Source organism: Mobula birostris, chromosome 25 (assembly GCF_030028105.1).
Source record: "Mobula birostris isolate sMobBir1 chromosome 25, sMobBir1.hap1, whole genome shotgun sequence".
Taxonomy (NCBI): domain Eukaryota; kingdom Metazoa; phylum Chordata; class Chondrichthyes; order Myliobatiformes; family Myliobatidae; genus Mobula; species Mobula birostris.
Genome location: NC_092394.1, coordinates 45,643,817 through 45,667,682, shown reverse-complemented (window position 1 = coordinate 45,667,682; position 23,866 = coordinate 45,643,817). Strand labels below are relative to the sequence as shown.

Sequence of the window (23,866 nt, the reverse complement as noted above, 5' to 3'; positions counted from 1 at the left end):
TGTCTTTTCCATGACGAGTTTGATGTGGGTTGTTCCAAGAGCACGTGTCACTCTATGCGGGTGACTGAGGATACCCTGTTCAGAGTGAGGTCATGGCGACCTTTTAGAATGACCTTGGTTGGAGTTGAAGAACCAGATCTTATACCGGGTCACGTCACCCCCAGACCGACCTCATGAATTTTAGAGCATATATTAGTTGTCCAACTATTCATTATGTCATTGCTTTATCAACCTTCAATGAGATGGATGGGCTTGGTGCAGTGTATCAGCTTCTCAACATCAGGCAGAATGTTACTCAGGCGGAGTCTCGGATCCCCACGTTTCAGTAATTTGCGGTCTGTTTTGTTGTTTTGAAAGAAGCACTGAACTACACTGAAACTGTGTTCTACTGAATATTTGTTGGACAGGCAATAAAGAATATCTTGACCTTCTTCCACATTGTAGGATAGTGTTCAGAGATTTCTTTCTGCAACCAAAAGGCCTTGATATGATTTTTTGAACCTCGGCTTCAGCTCAAAGACATTTTGTAGCAAGATCAGTTCTTCCTCCATCCTTCCTGTTAATTCCTCACTGGAGTGGATATATTATCCAATCTGGAATTTGGATGGAGAGAAGTTTCTGAAATCTCTCCTACATGTCTTTAGGCAACTCAGCCAGGTGGGAAGAGTATACTTGAAAATCATCATCAGGTATTCTTTCTTTCTCTTCCAACGTAGAGAGGCTTCAAAATTGGAAAAGGTCATGACAGCCAATATTGCACTTAAATAGGGTTAAATTGGACAGAACTGTGAAAATGACTGATTTCACTTTGATGAGATTCACATCATTTCCTTGCAATTGAATATTAATTTCATTAAACTTTGTGAATAATTCTGACAAATAAGGAATGTCATGCCTAATATTCTTGAGTTGATTACTAAATGAAGCATTCGAGTCTTTAAAGAATTTTAACAGTTTCACAAAGCACATAAAAGCATCTTATGCAGTTTCCTTTTGAGAGCATCTGGCTTCTGAGTGGAACAGCAAACATTCTCACTGTTCATCATTCCCAATAAAAAGCTCTAACAATAATTGAGAATTGAGAGCATGGGACTTGATCTTATTTACCACTGTGATAACAGTATTTAATGATTTGTGCAGCTAATCACTGCAGTTCTTTTACGATAAAATTTTGTCTGTGAATTACACAGTGAAATATAGTTGGATACAGCTGTTTTCAAGAAAGTAATTATCACAGTGGTGTCCTATCATTGATGATTCCCCATCTGTTTCACAAGGTGTGTGGAATATCCTTCTCTTTGAAAAATTGCTCAACATTTTGAAATATTGACTCCCAGTTCTTATCTGTTTCTAGTCCCCTTCCAAATGGCAACTCTAGAACCATACTCTCATCTTTTATGAAGCAAACATAACCAAGAAACAAAGATTCATTGTCTGGCAAAATTGACTCATCCAAATACAGAGCAAATTCTGTTGTCCTAACATGTCTTCCGCATTCTCAGACATTTCATCTATTCATCTTTGAACAGAGCTCTCGATGAGTGGAATCACTGTAATTATTTGGTCTGTAACTTATGCAAAACTGTACTCAGAACCTCCCTTACTGCTGGCAGAATCAGTTCTTCTCCAATTGCATGGGGCTTTCCAGGTTCAGCAATGAGCAATGAAATGTATGGAGCACGCAAACTATCACAGTTTTGTTGTGCCATGCTGGCAAACACGTTTTGAAGTGTTTTGCGTTTCTCAAAGTTTTTGTGAAGTGACTGAAAATAAGCCAAGTTCTTGTTTGCTTTATCAGAATGTATTCCCTTCAAATGTTCAAGGATCCTGGACAATCTCATTGCGTCATTTGAAAAAGACTTTTTCACACAACACTTTGGCTGCTATTGGTTGCTCAGTACTGGCATAAATCCATATTTCAGATACTCCACACCACACTGTCTATACTTTTTTGTTTGGTCTGCCTCTGCCATTTTCATTATGGAGTAATAACCACCACAGCCAATTGCCTATTACGTCCAACCTCAAGCTCTGCGATCAATAAAGGGGAAAGTTATGACATTATCATAGCTCAGGCAAACCCCGACTCTCGGCCTGAAGGTACATAAAGTGGGGCAGTGATATCTTGTTTGGGCCAAGGGCTAGAGAAATGCGATGAAGACCATTCGAAAGGGCAGATTCTGGACTTTATCCCACTGTGTCACTGCGTGATTAGAGTATGGGAATTGTACTAGATAATACTGTACTACAGTATTGAATGGAAGTAATACGTAGGGCAAGCCCAGAAATAACAGGATTTCTTCAGTCCGTATTTCTCATGATATACCAAATCCAGAAGAGGCACATTGCTTTTCAACACACTTCAAGCAAAGTCTGTTGTAATCAATTATGAGGCAGAGGATCAAATGCCTATAATAAGCAACACATTTCTTAAATTAAGCCTGTAGCCCAACCCCCAAACTGCCCCCTTGCTACCGAGCAACCCCTACCACTTCCTTTACCTCTATCGCCCACTTAGAAACTCCTAGCACCCCCAAGGGGGCTATATCACCCAATTCAGGAACCACTGTTTTAGACTGTAACCATGTTATATTGTAGCAAAGTAAGTGCTTCATGTAATTCGTCTGTCCAATAGAACCATGAAATTGTTGCAAAGAACATGTTCCCTGCTTAAAGATACTTCATTCTCTGCTTCCCTCCCCCCCCCCGAGTGATCTCTTCATGAACAACTATAAATGGAATTAAAATTCTTTGAGACCAAATAAGGTCCTGTTTCTTTGTAAACTTTCAGGGATTTTCTACCACACTTCATGAAGTCTCCGCTGGATCCAACTCAGATATAACATCGCCAGTTGACTTATTCAGCATCCAGACCTGGTTCACCTTTGGAAGAAATTATTTCACCTACATGAACACTATGGATTTTGTCACCAATAAAGCTAAATATCTTTTGTCTACACTTCCATTCTGTAAGCTCTACACAAGCATTACTTAATATAACATTCTTTGCAGTCACTCTCACGGTTACAATTTTGAAATATGTCGGGTAATGTAAAATGTGGGAGTGTACATGATTCACAACCACCGACATTGAATTGGGGTTCACTTCAAGAGACTAGTCTGACATGATGTAATGATGTTAAGTTTTTTTTAAAACTGTGCTTTAGAGGTTTGGTGTTTTGGTTGACGAAAAAGAAACTTACTGTTTCCCTTAAACTTAAAAGGCCTCTGCCATTTTATTTACAAAAACCTTCAAAACAATTGCTTCCATCCAACGTTAGAAGCCAAAGTTACATGAAGACAACTAAGTGCATGCTCACTTTTTACTTCATTCAGAATTCTACATATGCATACCTAGTGATATCCCTTTTAGAAATTTATTATTATTTTTGGGATCAGCAAGTTCAACATCATTGCCTACCCCCAATTGCCCTTGAGAAGATAGTGGTGGGCTGCCTTCTTGAACCACTGTATCCTTTAGTTGAAGGCAATCAAATAGGGGGATGGGAATTCCAGGATTTTGATCCAGTGATAATGAAGGTGCAGTGAGACATATGTTACTTGCCAGGGGAAGGCTGCAGGTGGTGATATGCCCATATTCCTCCTGCCCTCATCCTCCTTGGTGATAGAGTTGGGAGGTTAGGTAGGAGTTGTTGGTTTATTCTTATCAAATATCTGTTGTGTGATGGTAGTGATAGAGAGAATAGGTTGGAATGGAATACCAATCAACTGAGCTTCTTTGTCTTGGATAGTGTCAAGCTTCTTGAGAGTTGGTGAAGCTGCACTCAGCAGGCTGTTCCACCACACTCTTACTATGTGCTCATAGTTGGCTTCAGTGAATCAAGAAATAAATTGCAATAAGGTAGTCAGTCGCAACAAATCATGCCGCTAGTTGAACCTTGGTTTTGGTGACTCCCAGGAAATTGCAGGACTTGGGCAATTGCCCTTAAATGTTGAGGGTAGGTGGTTAAATGGTCTTTGTCTGGCTCTTTAGCAGTACAAAGGTTATTTACATCTTTACCAGTTCATGCCTGAATGTCTAACGACAGTGGTGTAAGTCCGGGTGCATGTAGGTAAGGACTGCCTCATTTTCAGGGAAGGTGTGAATGGTGTGGCCATTGTACAATCATTAGCAGCCACTCCCACTTATAAACTTATGACGGAAGGAAGCTCACTGTGGACCGAGGCTGTGATGAGGTTTGGAGAGGAGTGGGCATTGGTAAGCAAATTATTGGTGAGTAAGCAGCACCTGTAAAAAACCAACTATCCTCAAATCATTAGTAATGTGACGAAAGGTCTCTTCTACAGGTAATTATATTGGGCTTGTTCTGTTTTTTCCCAGAACGGAATATTCCTGAGCAATTTTTTACAAAATCAGGTTGACATCACTGATTAATTAATATGCAAGACATGCTAGCAATTCCAATCCATTTTAAGTATGCCCATCGAAATACAAGTAAAAACACACAAATATAAAAACACCATAACAGACCAGAAGTTGTTTATTTTTACATAACACTTTCAATCATTCCAGACTATACAAGACATAATTTGTAATGAAATATTAAGGAAATGTTATGGGCACACAAAATTACAATTCACCTATAAATTAGATCATAATAGGTTATCATTCCATTAATAGTTGTTTCAGTTCAGGGAATAAAGCTACAGCCATGTTAGTAATGACTATATTATACCACAATTACATGATTTGCTGTTCAGCTCTTGGTTCACTTTAATATGCATCTCCAAGGATGAAAGTTTTAATTACTCTTCAGATAAAGCTGAACTTTGACAACTCTTTAGGTTGGAGGTCACAACATTGCTTTTGCATTTTACGATAATTTGGACAATCACCGTTTAGCTCATGGTTGGCTTTGTCATTTTTGACATGCAAACAAAAGATTTAATGATGATATACAGTATATGAAACCAGAACTGTGAGGGACTCCAAAAACATAAAAAGAAACAAGCATAATCATTTCTAAGCGCTGATAAATGTTTCCATCAACAGCTAATAGATGTTGATTGTTTAAATTTTGCATTTCATGGGGTGATGAGGTGAGAGAGGGAGAGTATATATAAAAAAGTACTGTATGTCAGATTTCTAATCTGCTTAAAAACAATTGGACCACAAATCATTGCTGGAAGGAACAGAAATTAAACCTCGTCACCCTAAAGAAGAATTACAAGTTACACATGACTGTTCTTCAGCAGCGAAATAATATATTGCACATTATATACTATAAAATGCATTTCTTCCAAAGCACCTATCATTAGCAGCATGACAGATGGCCTGGTAGAATTTATTACAGTGACTCAATAACTCATATACTTTGTCCCATATTTCTCACACAAAGATTTTGCCTTCTGAGATAAACTGCAGGACCATTTAGAATGCACTAGAACGCTAAGAAGCATTGTTCAGTTCTGATAAAAGTTCAGTGGCTTAAATTCTTGAAGTTCGGATACCCAGTTCATTTGCCAATAACTATATTCTTTTCCAAATAACAATAATGTTTTTGTCTGTTACTGCCACAACATATTTAAGTTCTGAATCTGTATTTACGACATTTACCAAAGTTCCTTCAATCAGTTTCCCTTTTGCTTCTATGGCTGGCCACTTTAGAATCTGCAAAATATCCAAAAATGTTAGCCAGATGAGCAAATGAAGGCAACAGCTATCCATATTTTGCAAGTACAAATGATAAATTACTAGATGCAACTGTGTAACCACTTCATGCAGTTCTATAAATCATTCAATGTTATTCACAGATGTTAATTGTATTTCACAAATTCTTTCCACCCAGAAGACCATAAGACATAGGATTCCACTGAAAAATGTTGACTGGAAGGCTGTGAGAAAATCAGTCTCCTGACATGATTCCTTTAAGTTATCTGTTGTTAAAGTTAAGGAACTGGAAATATTGATTCTAATAATTCATATTTTCTTTTACTTCTCACATATTTAGTATAGCATAAGCATCAGAAAAAGGAGTCAGCCATTTGGCCAGTTGAGCCTCTCCCACCATTCAGTAAAACTGTGGCTGATTTGGCCATGGATTCAGCTCTACCTATGTACCATATCACAGTCTGTTTCAATGTACATGTGACAAATAAAGCTAATCTAATCTTTTCCCCATAACCCTTAATTCTCCTGCTAAGTAAAAGATCTATATACAGTAACTCTGTCTTAACTATATTTAATGAGGTAGTTGCTACCGCTTCCCTGGGCAGAAAATTCCAGATTCACCGTTCTCTGGGAAAGCAGTTTCTCATCTCCATCCTAAATCTATTCCCCTGAATCTTCAGGCTATGTCCCCTAACTCTTGACTCATCTATCAGTGGAAACAACTTTCCTGGTCTCTATCCTACCTATCCCTTCCATAATTTTATATGTCTATATAATTCCAGTGAGTATAGTTCTAGGCAACTCGATCTCTCCTTCTAGGATAACCCCCTCATCTGTGGAATCAACCTGGTGAACCTCCTCTGCACCGCCTCCTGAGCCAGTATATCTGTCCTCAAGTAAAAAGACCAGAATTGAATGCAGTTCCCCAGGTGTGCCCTCACTAATACCCTGTATAGCTGCAGCTCGACCCTTCTGCTCTTAAATTCAATCCCTCTGGCAATTCAAATCCCTCTTCTTGATAACCTGTTGCATATGCAAACCAAGATTTTGCAATTCATGCAGAAACACTCTCAAATCCCTCTGCAGAACAGCATGCTGCAATCTTTCACAATTTAAATAATCTGATCTTCTATTGTTCTTTCCAAAGGGATTGACCATTTACCAATGCTGTACTCCATCTGCCAGATCCTTGCTCATTTACTTAACCCGTCTATATCTCTCTGCATCGTCTGCACAATTTGCTTTTCCACTCAATTCTGTGTCATCAGCAAACTTAAATAGGCTACACTCACTCCCTTCTTTCAAACTGTGAAGGTATGTTGTGAATAGTTGTGGGCCCAGCATCAATTCCTGCCGGCTTCTGTTCAGCATTGTCTGTCAACCATTTCTGCCTTCTTTTGGCTAACCAATCCTCTATCCATGCCACACACACAAAATGCTGGTGGAACTCAGCAGGCCAGGCAGCATCTACGGAAAAAAGTACAGTTGATGTTTCGGGCCAAGACTTCAGCAGGACTGGAGAAAAAAAGCTGAGGAGTAGATTTAAAAGGTGAGGGAAGGGGAGAGAGAAACATCAGGTGACAGGTGAAACCTGTAGGGGAGAGGGATGAAGTAAAGAGCTGGGAAGTTGATTGGTGAAAGAGACAGAAGGCCATGGAAGAAAGAAAAAGGGAGGAAGATCATCAGAGGGAGGTGATGGGCGAGCAAAGAGATAAGGTGAGGGAGGGAAAAGGGGATGGGAAATGGTGAACATAGAATAGTACAGCACAGTACAGGCCCTTTGGCCCACATTGTTGTGCCAGCTCTCAAACCCTGCTTCCCATATATGACGGTGGGGCGGGGGTAATACCGCAAGTTTGAGAAATCGATGTTCATGCCATCAGGTTGGAGGCTACCCAAAAGGAATATAAGGTGTTGGTCCTTCAGCCTAACTGTGGCCTCATCACGACAGTGGAAGAGCCATGGACAGACGTATCAGAATGGGAATGGGAAGTGGAATTAAAATGGGTGACCACTGGGAGATACCGCTTGTTCTGGTAGATGGAGTGTAGGTGCTTGGTTAAGCGGTCTCCCAGGTCTACGTCAGGCCTGAACGATATAGAGGAGGCCACAACGGGAGCACCGGACACAGTACATGACCCCAATAGACTCACAGGTGAAGTTTCTTCTCACCTGGAAGGACTGTTTAAGGCCCTGAATAGTAGTGAGGGAGGAGGTGTAGCACTTGTTCCGCTTGCAAGGATAAGTGCCAGGAGGGAGATCAGTGGGGAGGGATGAATGGACAAGGGAGTCGCACAGGGAGTGATCCCTTTGGAAAGCAGAAAGTGGAGGGGGGGGGAAGGGGAGGGAAAGATGTGCTTGTTGGCGGGATCCCGTTAGAGGTGGCTGAAGTTTCAGAGAATTATGTGCTGGCCACGGAGGCTGGTGGGGTGGTATCCATGCTAATACATTATTCCCAACTCCATACATCCTTAAATATGGATAAGTGTTTTATGTGGTACCTTATTGAATGCCTTCCGGAAATTTAAGTACACAACATCCACCTGTTCCTCTCCATCCAATGGGCTCATTATCTCCTCAAGGATCGCTAGTAAGTTTGTCAAACAGGACCTGTTCATGTGTCTGCCTGATGGAACCACTTCTAGCCAGAGTCTTGCTAATTCATCCTTAATGATAACGTCAAGCTTTTTCCTGACTGTGCATGTTAAGCTAACTTGCCAACAGTTACCCACTCTTTGCCGACATTCTTTTTGGAACAGTCACAGATACTGTGTCATTGATTCTGATTAATCTCTGGCTACTGAGTACTAGAACAAACAGTGATGGGAGGATACAAAACGCATAATAATCCCTTGGAAGTTTTGCTATTAAAAATAAAGTACCATTTCTTCAAAAGCTAACACATTAAGAACGCAACATTTTCCCGTGGGAATGTTCTCTGCATGGAAGAGTTACATGCATCATTTTAAATAAAAAGATGAAATTAAAGCCAATCCAGTGCAGGTCGCACTGCATAATGTAGGAAATTCTGCACTTCTCCATTCAGGGATTTGCAAATTTCAGCTGCATTAGCGGGGACATTGCGGAGGTGTTAAAGCAGTCTAAAGCAGCTCTTGCATCTAAATTTGAGTCTGCACAAATGCTCTGACTCGCCTAGCCACTTGCTACCCTAACTATCAGTAGACAGTTCCTGGAAATCACCAGGTAACTCAACCTCTTAAAACATCCAGTGTGACTTCACCAAATGAAACACTTGAAGTTGAACCCACTGTTACCGTTGAAACCATGCTCCCCTGTTATCTGAAGGGTTCCCGTGGCCAACCCAGCACTGGTGAGTAGATGGGTATAAGAGAGTGAAAGGGAAGAGGTTGAGTATCAAGAAGGCAGCAAGTACAATAGTAATGAGGCAGTGAACAACAGCAGAAAACTGTCGATAGAATGAAGAGGAGAAGGTTTAGGTACAGTAAGAATCATAGCATTTGAGTCTTCAAGTCACTCAAAGTACCTGCTGCTGCATATGTATGAGTACAATAAAGTATGATTTTCATGTATGGCCCTCAGAAATTGATTTAAGATCACAAATCTGAGCCAGTCCACCAACAATGTGTGTGTCTCTGGCCTAAGCTGTTTTATCTGCTTTGACAACCAGACTTGTCACTCATTCTCCTGGTTGAGCAGGTGTACAGAAATAAGACTTAAAAAAAAAAGTGAAACATGACTAAAATTCCACACTGATAGCATCTTGAATCACTGTAACATAAAGTCATATTCAGAACTGTTATGCTCCTGCCAGAGGTCAGTAATACACAAGGGCAAATGATATTTACAGACAGAAGATTGATGTAGTAGATCAAAAAGTTTCCCCACATCATTGACAGTAGTGAGAATGTGACAATTGGCAACTATAGAAAATAGAGAATACAGTAAAGAAACTGAGGAAATTTGTAGGCCACCCATCTGACAGGATGACATCATATAATATGATTTGATTTGGAAGGGATGTTGATATTTAAAATACCTGTAAAAGAAATTGAATTCTAACACATATGTGGATTACAGGAGAATACTTCATTTTAACATCACAGGATATTTTACACATTTTGTATTCCACCCATGAACAGTGCCATTTAAAAGTCATTTGAAGACAGCATTTACAACTAGTAACTATGCAAATGATCATAAAGAAGCTTATTTTGATTTAACTTTGCATCAGTATGAGGTACCTGCATTGGTGGGATCTTCTTGCCTGAAGTTACATATTCTGTACTGGACTCATCCAAATTATACATCCAAATATCCCCCTTCTCATCGCCACATAGAAGATAGTTTTCAGCTGTGGAAAGACTGCTGCTTAATTATTGTGAAATTTAATTACATTCACCTGCATAACTTTACAATTCTGCCATGAATGGTCCCAATCACTGGAATAAAAGGAGGAGCTTTGGGCATGGGGTTAGCGATTCGATCCCTTCTAAACCCAGTGCTACAGAAATTCCAACTCAAGCTCCAAAGACCTCTTCCCTGGGAAAGGAAGGATACATCAAGAAAATGAACTGCAACTTGAAAGACTGGCCCAGGATAGAGGACTCTGGAGCTACTATCAGCAGCTCATGTGTTGGTAGGGGTGATGGGCTTAAGTAAATAAGTATCACACAATTCTTTAACCTTTCTTATCTAAAGTTTTAGGATCTTTACTTAAGACTACTTCACTTGCATTAAAATGTCAAATAAAGAAAATGCTGACAGGAAACTATTAAATTCAATTAAATGAATGATTGTAATTATGATTACTTATAGATATATAGATAGATATCAACAAATTACTAGAAAGTTTTAAAAGGTCTTTCAAAACCTTATTGCACTTGGCCAGTTATCTTAAGACTAAAACATACTAATGGCTCTTAGCCTGGTGAGGCTGTAATATAGGGCTAAAAGTGTACTAAGCAACTACATAGCATGCAAAAGATATGGCTAAGTAATCTTTTAACCATCAAATCAAACCACCACTCTGCAGTACTGCCAAGACTAGTCATTGATGGCCTCCAGAACATGCCCAGCATCTGATGCATTAATGTTCAGTCAGAAGTAATGACTGGGAGAAACTACTGCATCCTTCCAAGATCTCTTCCAACAATATTAGTTACAGCCACTTTGAAGGGTTGGCACCATTGGATACAGCAAAGGCTACTGCATTAGACAACATACCAAATGCAGGACTGAAGCCTTTTACTCCAGAAGTATCTACGACGCCAGCCAAGCTGCTCCAGTACAAATACAACAGGGAAATGTACCTGATTGCATGGTAACTTTCTCCAAGGATGTTCTGAGCACAAAAAAGCAGGAAGGACCCAAACTGACTAATTACTACTCAGTTTACTCTCAATCATTGGCAATGTGATAAAAAGCATCACTGACCATTCTATCGTGCTCTTTACTCACTACTAATCTGCTCACAAATTTGGAGTTTAAGAGGACCACTCAGCTCCAGGCTTCAATGGTTCAATAGTTCCATTTAATATCAGAGAATGTATACAGTATATAATCAGAAAGTCTTAACTCTTTGCAGACATCCACAAAACAAAAGAAAATCCCACAGAATGAATGACAGAAAAACATTAGAACTCCAAGCTTCATCACAAACCATGGATCAAAGAGCTGAGTTCCAGCAGTGAAGTACAAATAAGCTCCATTAACATTAAAGCAGTAGCTGCAGCTATCATCGACTGCTTCATCCTCATCAGAAATGGGGATGTTCACTAATGATTGTACGATGTTTAATTTGTTCACAACTCTTCAAAAAAAAAGAAAAGAAAATAGCCAGTGCTGTGTGCAGCAAAGCCGAGACAATATTCAAGCACAGACTGATAACTAAGAAGCATTAATAGAAGCTATGGCCTTGGTAGTTTCCAAGAAAATCGCTTCACCGTTTCCAAAGTAAAGGCTATAGTGGCTGGTTGATGCAGGGTATGGGACACTTAGGAGATTGACTAGTCAATTTCCAAATCAGATACTTTAAATGGTCAGTAGATGCAACATTTTCAAATGGGATTTTTTTTGATTACTGCTCAAAATACCCATGGTCTTTGGAGATACAAACAACTGCAATAAAAATAGACAAAATTTGTTGCTTAATTTGCATTTTGTAGTGAATTCCATCAGGGCTAAATGCTGTTACAAAACTGCTGTTTCTTGGGGGTTGCCCGTACCTTCCTCACTATCAACACCATCGATTTTTATGTTATCTACAAAATTACTAATCTTACTTCTTACATTGACATCCTAATTGTTAATGTACTGTATATACTAAACAAGCATCCCAGCACTGGTACCAATGTTACAGAACCAGCTAAAGGCTTCCAATCACAAAAACAACCTCCAGTATAATCCTCTTCTATCAAGCACAAAGACAATTTTGCATTGCCCTGGATCCCATTAACCTAGTCAAAAGTTCTGTGAATGTTTTTAAATGCATTGCCCTATTCAATATATTTTGTCACCTCTTTCAAAAATATAATCAAACTGTTCAGACAGGATCTCCCATAACAAAGACCTGCTGACAATGTTTAAAATTTTAAAAATAATTTGTCCTTTCCTTTCCAAGTGTACATTAATTAGATTAATACTCTATTCTTGCCTGGATGATTATAAGTGCAACAATTACTTAAAAGCTTAATACCATTCAGGCCAAAGTAGCTAGTGATTCCATCGGTGTTGTTGGACCGAACCAAAAGCAACGTGAGTGCATCCTTGTCCACTGAGTTCAAGGTAGCTCAGAATCACCTTCACAAAGGCACCAATGTACCACAAAGTGAACTTAAAAGATATGTGGTATACTCTGTACATCCAGGAAAACATACACTTAACTCCTGGTTGATCAATATTTAAGACAGCATGCTATCAAACAATTTTAAAAGAGCAGGCTGAGAATTGAAGAAAGCTGCTAGAAGCTTCTTACACTTCACAAACAAGACAAACCCAAGGACACATTTATAACATTTGTTTTCTCCAGAAAGATTTTGAACTCTGACTGTCCATAGAATGTCTGTAACATAGGTACAACCTTGGCAGGGATTGATAAACTACAATCCTTTCTCCATTATCATGTTTCTTCAGTGAAAATTGATCATACTGGATTGCTGAATGAGGATGGATTCCTTATACAGCAATTATAACAAGATTTTTCCTTTAAATAATGAATTTCTATTTTGCGATTATTAGCTGATATTTTTAGATGCAGCCAGAAACATAAATCAACTCAAATATTGAAATGTCAGTTCCAATACCACCTCTGAATGTAATGTGCAGACTGTATCTACTTGGTTAGTAGAATATAAAGTACACCACTACATTACAGAAAGGTTGTAATCCTAGCAAACTATCTGCATTGCTGTTTTTCATAACATGAACTTTCCCCCTATGGAATCTGATGTATAAGTGGAAATGTATTCCTTTGGGACTTTTCTCTCAACAGTTATATGGTCTACAGGCAAGAAATTCTGATTGTATTGTTGGCAGAAGTGAAGAGATTGTACTTTAATTAACTAGAAATGGACATTACATATTAGGGAGACTGAGAAGCAAATTGGGAGGCACTATTTGGAAAAATGACAGGTTTGTTATCATGGGTGATTTCACATTCCCTAGTATTGACTGGTACCTCCTTAGTGCAAAAGGTTTAGATGAGGCTGAATTTGTTAGGTGGATCCAGGGAGGATTCCTTGAGGAAAGGCTGTACTGGCAATGAACCTGCTGGGTGACAGATCTCTCAGTGGGTAAACTTTTCGGAAGTGACCGCAACCCCCTGACCTTTACCATAGCCATGGAGAGGTACACAGGAGCGGACGTTATGTTGCTGCAGAGAATGAGGTTCATTGATTTGGTAAAGGAGACAGAAGTCAACTACAGGCAAGCTTTTAACCATTCATCAACAAAGACAAACACTAAAGCATTCATAAAACATACAAGTTACACAGATACTCACCTAAGTGTGCACCCATGCCCTTTATCTGCAGCACACATCCAAGCTTTCCACGGCACTGCTCACATGATCCAAAGTCCAACAGTGACCCAAAGAGTGAGAGCTCCACACGTGCCACATAGTGGCATGCAAAAGTTTGGGCACCCCTGGTCAAAATTTCTGTTACTCTGAATAGCTAAGCGAGTAAAAGATGACCTGATTTCCAAAATGCATGAAGTTAAAGATGACACATTGCTTTAATATTTTAAGCAAGATTACTTTTTTTATTTCCATCTTTTACAGTTTCAAAATAACAAAAAAAGAAAAGGGCCCGAAACAAAAGTTTGGGCACCCTGCATGGTCAGTACTCAGTAACACCCCCTTTGGCAAGTATCACAGCTTGTAAATGCTTTTTGTAGCCAGCTAAGAGTCTTTCAATTCTTGTTTGGGGGATTTTCGCCCATTCTTCCTTGCGAAAGGCTTCGAGTTCTGTGAGATTCTTGTGCTGTCTTGCATGCACTGCTCTTTTGAGGTCTATCCACAGATTTTCGATGATGTTTAGGTCGGGAGACTGTAAGGGCCATGGCAAAACCTTCAGCTTGTGCCTCTTGAGGTAGTCCATCATGGATTTTGAGGTGTGTTTAGGATCATTATCCTGTTGTAGAAGCCATCCTCTTTTCATCTTCAGCTTTTTTACAGATGGTGTGATGTTTGCTTCCAGGATTTGCCGGTATATAATTGAATTCATTCTTCCCTCTAACAGTGAAATGTTCCCCGTGCCACTGGCTGCAACACAAGCCCAAAGCATGATCGATCCACCCCCGTGTTTAACAGTTGGAGAGGTGTTCTTTTCATGAAATTCTGCACCCTTTTTTCTCCAAAACATACCTTTGCTCATTGTGGCCAAAAAGTTCTATTTTAATTTCATCAGTCCACAGGACTTGTTTCCAAAATGCATCAGGCTTGTTTAGATGTTCCTTTGCAAACTTCTGATGCTGGATTTTGTGGTGAGGATGCAGGAAAGGTTTTCTTCTGATGACTCTTCCATGAAGGTCATATTTGTGCAGGTGTCGCTGCACAGTAGAACAGTGCACCACCACTCCAGAGTCTACTAAATCTTCCTGAAGGTCTTTTGCAGTCAAATGGGGGTTTTGATTTGCCTTTCTAGTAATCCTACGAGCAGTTCTCTCGGAAAGTTTTCTTGGTCTTCCAGACCTCAACTTGAGCTCCACCGTTCCTTAATTTCTTAATTACATTACGAACTGAGGAAACAGCTACCTGAAAACGCTTTGCTATCTTCTTATAGCCTTCTCCTGCTTTGTGGGCATCATTTATTTTAATTTTCAGAGTGCTAGGCAGCTGCTTAGAGGAGCCCATGGCTGCTGATTGTTGCGACAAGGTTTGAGGAGTCAGTGTACTTATAAAGCTTTGAAATTTGCATCACCTGGCCTTTCCTAACGATGAATGTGAACAAGCCATCACCCTAACAAACTAATTAAGGCCTAAGACCTTGGTAAAAAGTTATCTGAGAGCTCAAATCTCTTGGGGTGCCCAAACTTTTGCATAGTGCTCCTTTCCTTTTTTTCCACTCTAAAATCGTACAAAACAAAAATAGTACACTAATCTTGCTTAAAATGTTGAAAAGAATGTTTCATCTTTAACTTCATGACCTTTGGAGATCAGTTCATCTTCTACTCACTTAACTGTTCACAGTAACAGAAATTTTGACCGGGGTGCCCAAACTTTTACATGCCACTGTATATACACTGGCAGTACTTTGATGCAGGAAGCAGGTACCGTGACACCAGAATGGAAGGGCTGCAATAACTTTTGACCCTAGATAGTTTTAATCTTTCACACTACATTCCACCCCTCAAAAGAAGCAACACTTAGTGACACCCAGTCTAGAGATCAAACGGTAGGCATTTTATGGTAGTATAGCATTGATTGAGCTATTGCATGGATATGTTGATGATAATTGGGCAGAGATTTCCTCAAATAAACCCGACTGAAGTCTGTGGCAATGATTTGAAAAGCGTTGGGGTAGGCTGTTGTTTTTTTCTGATGGCAGCACGCAGTATGAGTGCCTACTTAACATCAGTCTTCGGCGTTATGTACACTGTGGTCAGGATCATGGAGAACTCTCTTGGTAAGTTGGCACTTAATCATTAAATTTTCCAGGTTGGAGGAAAACAAGAGTGCAAAAAGACCACTGTATCCAAGTTCCACAAAGAGGTTATAATGAAACACAAGACTATTTCCATCTTTAGTATCTCGTTTTTTCCTTTTCAGGGTTCTTTACACACCCTGACCTGGAGTTGCACGCTGACTTTGGTTCTTTGCAGAAATGGGACCCGCTCTCACGACCAGTCGCTTTTCGATATGCCACGGCGCGGCCTGGAAGACTAGTGCGTCTTCCAGGATTTATCATGGCTCTGGAGGCGGATGGATTCGAGGCCAGTTCCATCGCCTGATGTGTCTTGGGAGTACACAGAAGATCGAAAGTAGTGAGCTAGCTAGTTCACGCAGCTGTAAAAAGTTAGAAGGAACCAATGTACTTTTGTTTTGCATGCCATTCATAGAGATCATTTCACATCGATATGTTAACCCAATCAATTGCGGGATAGAAGCTGTCCTTGAGTCTTGCGGTACGTGCTTTCAGGCTTTTCCATTTTCTACTCAATTTGAAGGGGGAGAAGAGAGAATGTCCAGGTACATGAAACCTTTGAATATCCTGGCTGCTTTTCTGACACTGCAAGTAGTGTAGACAGAGTCCATGGGGTGAGACTGGTTTCTGTGACGTGCTAAGCTGGGTCCACAACTTTCCATAGTTCCTTGCGAACACAGGAGGAACAGGAAGAGCAATTGTCATACCATTCTATGGTACATCCAGATAGGACTATTTCTATGATGTACCAGTAAATATTGCTGAGGGTCTACAGAATTAGGCGGTATCCATGGAGGGAACAAACAGAATCAACATGCCGAAAGAGCATTCATCCGCTTTGTAATTATTACTCTAACTTTCCTCAAGTGCAATACTCTACATCACCTTACAACACACCCAATTTGTTGATGTAAGGAATTAGAGGATCACCTGTTTTCAATGAATTCATAAGGCAGATGTTCAACAGACCAAACCAAAATGAAAATAAAAGAGCATTTAGAGCAAGTCAGGGAAATGATAAAAGGGAAGCACAAACCTGGGGAAGGGTACAAGACCATCTGAAAGGTACTGAACACACCTCACAGCTCAGTGCAGCCCATCATGAAAATGTGGGAAAAAATATGAAACCATAGCCACACTGCCAAGTTACACAGATATTCATCTAAGTGTGTGCCCAGACCCTATATCTGCAGCAGACTTCCAAACTTTCTATGGCACTGTTTGTACGACCCACAGTCCAACGGTAACTCAGAGAGCAAGAGTTCTATGTGGGCTACATACGAGGGGTTATTGATAAGTTCGTGGCCTAGGGTAGAAGGAGTCAATTTTAGAAAATCTACACATTTAGTTTTGCTACATTTACACAATTAGTCCAGCGGTCATGGAGCATATGGGTCCCTTCTTTGTAGAAGTCGGCATCTTGGGCGTCCAGAAAGTGGTTCACAGCAGTGGTGATTGATAAGTTTGTGGCCCAAGGAAGGAGGTGAGTTATTAACTTCAAACTTTCTGCATTTTTGCTGAAAGAGTTGAACTGCATGTGCATGTAACAAGAGCTGTACAATTCATCTCCTTCTACCTTAGGCCATGAACTTATCAATCACCTCTGCTGTGGACCACCTGGAGGTCCAAGACGCTCTCGTTACATGCACGTGCAGTTCAACTCTTTGAGTGATAATGCAGAAAGTTTTAAGTTAATAACTTATCTCTTTCTACCTTAGGCCACAAACTTATCAATCACCCCTGCAGAGGACCACTTCCACAAAGAAGGGATCTGTATGCTCCGCGACCGCTGGACTATGTGTGTACATGTAGGTGGAGACTATGTTAAAAAATAAATGTGCTAGGTTTTCTAAAATTGACTCCTTCTACCTTAGGCCACGAACTTATCAATCACTATATATATATATATATATATATATATATATGACAGCAGTTGTACTTTGATGCCAGACGCAGCCAACGGAAGGGCTGCAGCATTTTCTAAATGGGCCAATTGATAACTAATTTAATGGCAGCAGCTTTTGACCAGCATGGACTGGAGCAGATGTTATGGGAAAGTATTTAATTGGGGGGGGGGTGTGAAGCAATTATACTATTAAGCAGGACCTTAGGAGCATAAATTGGGAAAAAAAAAATGTACCTTCTGGTAAGATGGCAACATGTGTGAACATAGTGGACTCTTGGAGCCAACCAAAGGTGCTCTGTTCTTTGTAAAATTTATTTTCTTACAATTCAAAGACAGTTCTACTCCAAGAACATCAGGTACTGCAGGGCTACTCCATCAGTGAGCTGCTCGTTGGTCTGAGTAGCTGGCCGATGTGTTGAAGGAGTTGGTCGGGATATCGGAGAAGCCCGCCGATGTGTTGAAGGAGTTGGTCGGGACACTGAAGGGGCCAGTTTGGGTTTGGAGGAGCTAACCTGGCAGCAGACTGCCCACTACTCGGAAGCATCGGAGTTAGTGCCATATAACGTTGGGAGATTGTCTCAGACGTTTTACTTGTGATGGCAAGACTCAGTTAGACAGTGATAATGTAAGTTGCAGCAGGCCTATTACCCTTGTCTGGTGGTGGGACAGTCAACATGGGAGCTCTGTAGCCTCAGTTGTAGCGAGCACAAGAAATCAAGTCTTGGACTTGCCTGCTGCAGACCAGGTGAGAGATGTGAAAACGTCACAGCATAGTTGAGTTTGGCTGGGGCCTGGCCTCACCCATTAGTGCTGCCCTCCCATGTTCGAGCGGTGGAATGACAGGCTGGATTGCATGCGTCTGTACACTGCTGGGAGACTGTACCATTGATTGCTGGACATTGTCGCTCACGGTCTTGGACTGTACATGTTCTTTTGTCAAGTGAATATGCTCCTTTGCTTGATATGTTACTCATTATTTTTAAATGTTTGCTTGCTATTTTTGAATGTTTTGCACCCAGGCCCCAGAGGTACACTGTCTTGTTCAGCTGTATCTATGTATGATTTGAATGATAATTAAACTTGATTTGATACTCAGAGAATTACACAACAGAAATGTGGAGATTGTTTGGGGAGCACTTGCACAGAGTTCTGGATAGGTTTGTCCCATAGAGGCAAGGCAAGGATGGTAGGGAGAAGGAACTATGGCTGACAAGAGATGTGGCACATCCAGTCAAGAGAAAGAAAAATGCATACTTACAGTTTAGTAAGCAAGGATCATTTTGGCCTCTTGAGATTTGCAAGTTAATCAGGAAAGAGCTTAAAAGCTAGAAGGGGGCATGAAAAGGGCTTGGCGAGTGGGTTTATGGAAAACCCAAAGCGTTCTCCCCATACATCAGGAACAGGAGGGTGCTTAGACTGAGGGTAGGACCAATCAAGGGTAGAAGAGGAAACAAGTGCTTGGAGTTGGAAAAGGTAGGGAAGGTCCTTAATGAATACTTTGCTTCAGTATTCACCAGTGAGGGGGGCCTTTACATTTGTGAGAACAGCGTAAAACAGGCTGATATGCTAGAACATATTGACGTTAAGAAAGGGGATGTGCTGTAACTTTTGAAAAACTTTAGGATAGATAAATTCCCGGGGTCAAACTAGATATATCCCAGGTTACAACAGGAAGCAGGGGAAGAGATTACTGGCCACTGGAGTGGTACAAGAAGACTGAATGGTGGCAAATGTAATTCCTTTGTTCAATAAAAGGGGACAGGGATAACCCTGAGAATTATAAATCAGTGAGTCTTATGTCAATGGTGGGAAAATTATTGGAGAGGATTTTAAGAGACAGGATTTATAAATATTTGAAAAAAGCCAGATTAGGGATAGTCAGCATGGCTTTGTGAAGGGCAGGTTATTTCTCATTCACCTGATTGAATTCTTTAACAAAACTAATTGACGAAATTAAAGTAGTAGATGTGGTGTATATGGATTTTCGTAAGGTATTTGACAGGGTTCCCCTTGGCAAGCTCATTCAGAAAGTCAGGAGCCATGGGATATAGGGAAATTTGGCAGCATGGATTTAGAAATGGCTTGCTGACAGAAGGTCAGAAGGCTGTAGATGGAGTATATTCTGCCTGAAGGTTGGAGACCATTGGTGTTCCATCAGGATCTGTTTGGGAACCCCTGCTCTTTGATATCTTTATATAAGATTTGGGTAAGGAAGTGGAACGGTAGGTTAATAAGTTTGCAGATGACATAAAGGTTGATAGAGTTATGGATAGTGTAGAAGGTTGTCGTAGGTTACAATGGGACACTTATAGGATGCAGAACTGGGCTGAGAAGTGGCAGATGGATTCAATATGGAAAAATGTGAAGTGATACACTTGTGAAGGTCAAACTTGAAGGCAGTTAAAGGCAAGATTTTTTAGTGTGGAGCAACAAAGGGATCTTGGAGTCCATGTCCATAGATCCCTCAAAGTTGCAACGCAAGTTGATAGTGGTTAAGATTGTGCATGATATGTTGTCCTTTATTTGTTGGAGGATTGAGTTCCAAAAGCCACAAAGTAATGTCGATAAAACTTTGGTTAAACCACACTTGGAATATTGTGTTTAGTTTTGGTCACCTCATAATAGTAAGGATTTATTTATTTATTTGGAGATGCAGCCCAATGAGTTGCACTGCCCAGCAACCTACCTATTTAACCCTCGCCGAATCACAGGACAATTTACAATGGCCAATTAACAAGCTTGTCTTTGGACTGTGGGAAGAAACCAGAAAACCCAAAGGAAATCCATGCGGTCACTGGGAGAATGTACAAGCTCCTTACAGGCAGTGGTGAGGATTGAACCTGGGTTGATAGCTCTGAACACTAACCACTACACTGCCATGCCACTCTATGCAGCATGTGGAAGCTTTAGAAAGGGTGCAGAGGAGACTTATTAGGATGCTGCCTGGTTTAGAGAAGATTCTTATGAGGATAAGTTGAGGGCTAGGGTGTGAAGGAAGATGAGAGTTGACTAGATAGAGGTGCGCAAGATGATAAGAGGCATAGATCAAGTGGACAGCCAGAGACTTTATCCCAGGGTGGAAATGGCTGAAACAAGAGAATGTAATTTTAAGGTGACTAGAGGAAAGGATAGGGGATGCCAGAGGTAACAGAGAGGTAGGTACATGGAACATACTTCCAAGGGTAGAGGTAGAGGCAGAGGCAGATGCATTTGGGATACATAAGAGACCCTTCGAGACATGAACAAAAGAAAAATGGGAGTGCTGTGTGGGAGGGAAGTGTTAGATTGATTTTGATATTAGAGGAGCCTAAGAGGTTGGCATAACATCTTTGGCTGAAAAGCCTGTACTCTTCTACATTCTAAAGATTAGGGACAGTAATGAGGTTTCCATGATCACTCGAACATACTGCAGACATTCACTGCTTAGGGGGGAAATTATTGAGCATGTACTGAGTCAATAACAGTGCACCAAGTCCATATTCTTTATACTGTATAACCCACAATGTCTCTACGTGGAACAGATCAGTTTTCTCACATAGCTACTTGGATGTCACTAAGTACAGGAAACAATAATTTGTCACGACAGGATAAATAATCAGAAAAGACTTATGTATGGATCTTCTGGGAAGAACTCAGATTGAACCATATATTCCATATCAGACAAACATTGAACTCTTAATTGATTTTGCAAGTAGGTTGTGATGAACTATATACAACACTATAGCTTCTAATAGCTATGGTGATAACCCAATATCATCATCATCATCAGGTGCCATGCCCAGTTTGAGCTTTGACTACCATGGCCCACACACTCCTGTTTCGGGTCAAGTGGATCAATTCATTGGTATTCATTTCCAGTTCTCTGGCTGCTGTCTCCAACATCATTTGTCTTTGTCTTCCTCTTGCTTTCTTCCCTTCAATCTTTCCCATAATTACCATGCATTCTAACTCCTCTTTCCTAATCACATGTCCAATGAAGTTACGTTGCCTTTTCATGATCTCATACATTATTTCTCTTTTTGTGTTTGCTCTGTTCATGACATCCTCGTTAGATATTCGTTTCGTCATGATATTCTTTGCATCCTCCTCAAAAACCACATCTCTGCTGCTACAATTCGTTTCCTCATGTTACTAGACATTGTCCAACATTCTGAGCCATATTACATAACTGGATAAACGTAATATTTCAGTACTCTGAGGCGGGTTGTCATGCCTAGTTTAGTATTGGTCAGTATACTGTTCATTCTCGTAAAGGTGTCTTTTGCCATCCCCATTCTTCTTTTGATGTCCAAGTCGCACCTGTCATCTGACGTCATCCAGCTTCCTAAGTAGCAAAAGCTCTGTACTCGTTTTATGTCTTCCTCATTTATTTTCAGCCTGCAGATAGGATCCTCCTTCTTTTTGGATATCACCATACATTGTCTTTTTGCAATTGATAGATAGACCCATTTTTGCACATTCAACAACTATATCAATTAAGTTTTGTAGTTCTTCCTCCGTACTTGCAATTAACACAGTGTTATCCGCATATCTGAAATTATTGATGTTTTCACCGCCAACTTTGATTCCCAAGATGTTCATCACTGTTCTCAAAATGGATACCGGCATTTTAAAATCAATACCTCTGAGTAATAACTCTGTAACTTGTCATATTGACGAAATGAGTGAAGACATTGAGTATTACCTATGTCCAGAGCTTTAAAAAAAAAACAGAATTTGGGATACAACTGGATGAGTCAACTATGTGAGACAATTGCTAATGGTATATGTATGGTTTATCAAAAATGGAAAAGTTTGAGGTTTTGTAAGAAGTTAAAAACAAATAAGCTCAAAATTTATATTTGGGATAAAAGTATTCCTATCAGGAACACAATTTCTCGTGCAACAGATGGAGCACCATATATGACAGGTCGCCATGCTGATTTAGTGGCATTCATGAAAAAAGAAATTGCAAGTCTGTTTGCAATCATTGTGTAATTCATTGTCAACATCTTGTAGCCAACAGCCTCAGCCAGCAATTTTTTTCAACCTTGACTTGAGTAATATCTGCTATCAACAAAATTAAAGCTTATCCATTAAATAGCAGCATATTTCACCAGTTATGCCAAAATTACAACGAAGATTTTGAATGCTTGCTTCTTCTCACTGAAGTGCATTGGCTGTCAAAAGACCTTTGCTTAAAACATTTATTTGATCCTCTTGACCCTGTGGTTGAATTTTTGCTCAAAGTCGACAAGAGCTTGGAAAACAAGACTGAACTTCTACATGATGTGGTATACCTAGCCAATATGTATGACAAAATGAACATCTGAAATATGAAACTGCAGGGTGAGAATTTCAATTTAATTCAGGCAAAAAGGGTAGTGTCCACTTTTATTGGAAAATTGGAAATATATAAGCAAAACATTGGGAGAAGAATGTTCTCACAGTTTCTCTGCATGGAAAGTATGGCACACTCTTTCACAGACAGTGATCTGCAAGACTACTGCTTACACCAGCAATCATTGAAGAAGGATTTTCAGAATCAATTTATGGATTTGAACGAGCTGGGAATTCCAGACTGGGTAATTTACACAATTCTTTGCAATGTGGAAGAACAGGAAGAGAACTTGCAAGAAGAAATCATCGAAATTCAGAATGAAGAAGCATAAATACTTTTCAAAAGCGTTGGCTTTTGTGGTAGGTGGCTACACCGTGATATGAAGTTTCCTGGTCTTTGGAGATGAGCCAAACTGCTCTTCATTGCATCTCCATCCTCCTCCCTTGTTGAAAGAGACTTCAGTGCAGTAAACCACACACTCACAACAAACAGAAACCACTTGGACACTGCTATGCGTGGGGACTTAAGGTTTTTGCTGTCACAACTTGAACCAGATACAGTACTTCAACTCTTGTAAAAACTATCAAGCTCAAAGATCACATTTATATCAAAGCTGCTTTACAGCTACTGTGTAAGCTAGGTTTAAGGACAAATAAAAATTTAAAGCAGAATAATTTTTCTCATGTTACCATATGGTAGACATGTTTTTACACATGGGGGCACTACAAAGTATATTGTGCCAGAGAGGGGTGTTGGCAAGTATGAAGGTGCTTTAGTGGGGTGTGTTGGGCTAAAAAAGATTGGGGAAACACTGTGATAGGTAAAGCCAGGTGGGTGGGAAAGATAAAGGGCTGGAGAAGAAGGAATCTGATAGGAGAGGAGAG

At 40.2% G+C, this 23,866-nt stretch overlaps 1 protein-coding gene across 1 annotated transcript in view; it reads right to left on the bottom strand.

Annotated features, from left to right (window-relative positions):
* Nucleotides 1-4,495: 4,495 nt before the first annotated feature.
* lrwd1 (leucine-rich repeats and WD repeat domain containing 1) overlaps nt 4,496-23,866 on the bottom strand; it is a 68,866-nt gene continuing 49,495 nt past the window's right edge. The window contains exons 15-16 of the mRNA XM_072243240.1: nt 9,856-9,965; nt 4,496-5,632 (exon numbers count right to left, since the gene is read on the bottom strand). Of these exons, the coding sequence (XP_072099341.1) occupies nt 5,492-5,632; nt 9,856-9,965 (251 nt within the window). The 3' untranslated portion in view covers nt 4,496-5,491. The remainder of the gene's footprint in view (nt 5,633-9,855; nt 9,966-23,866) is intronic.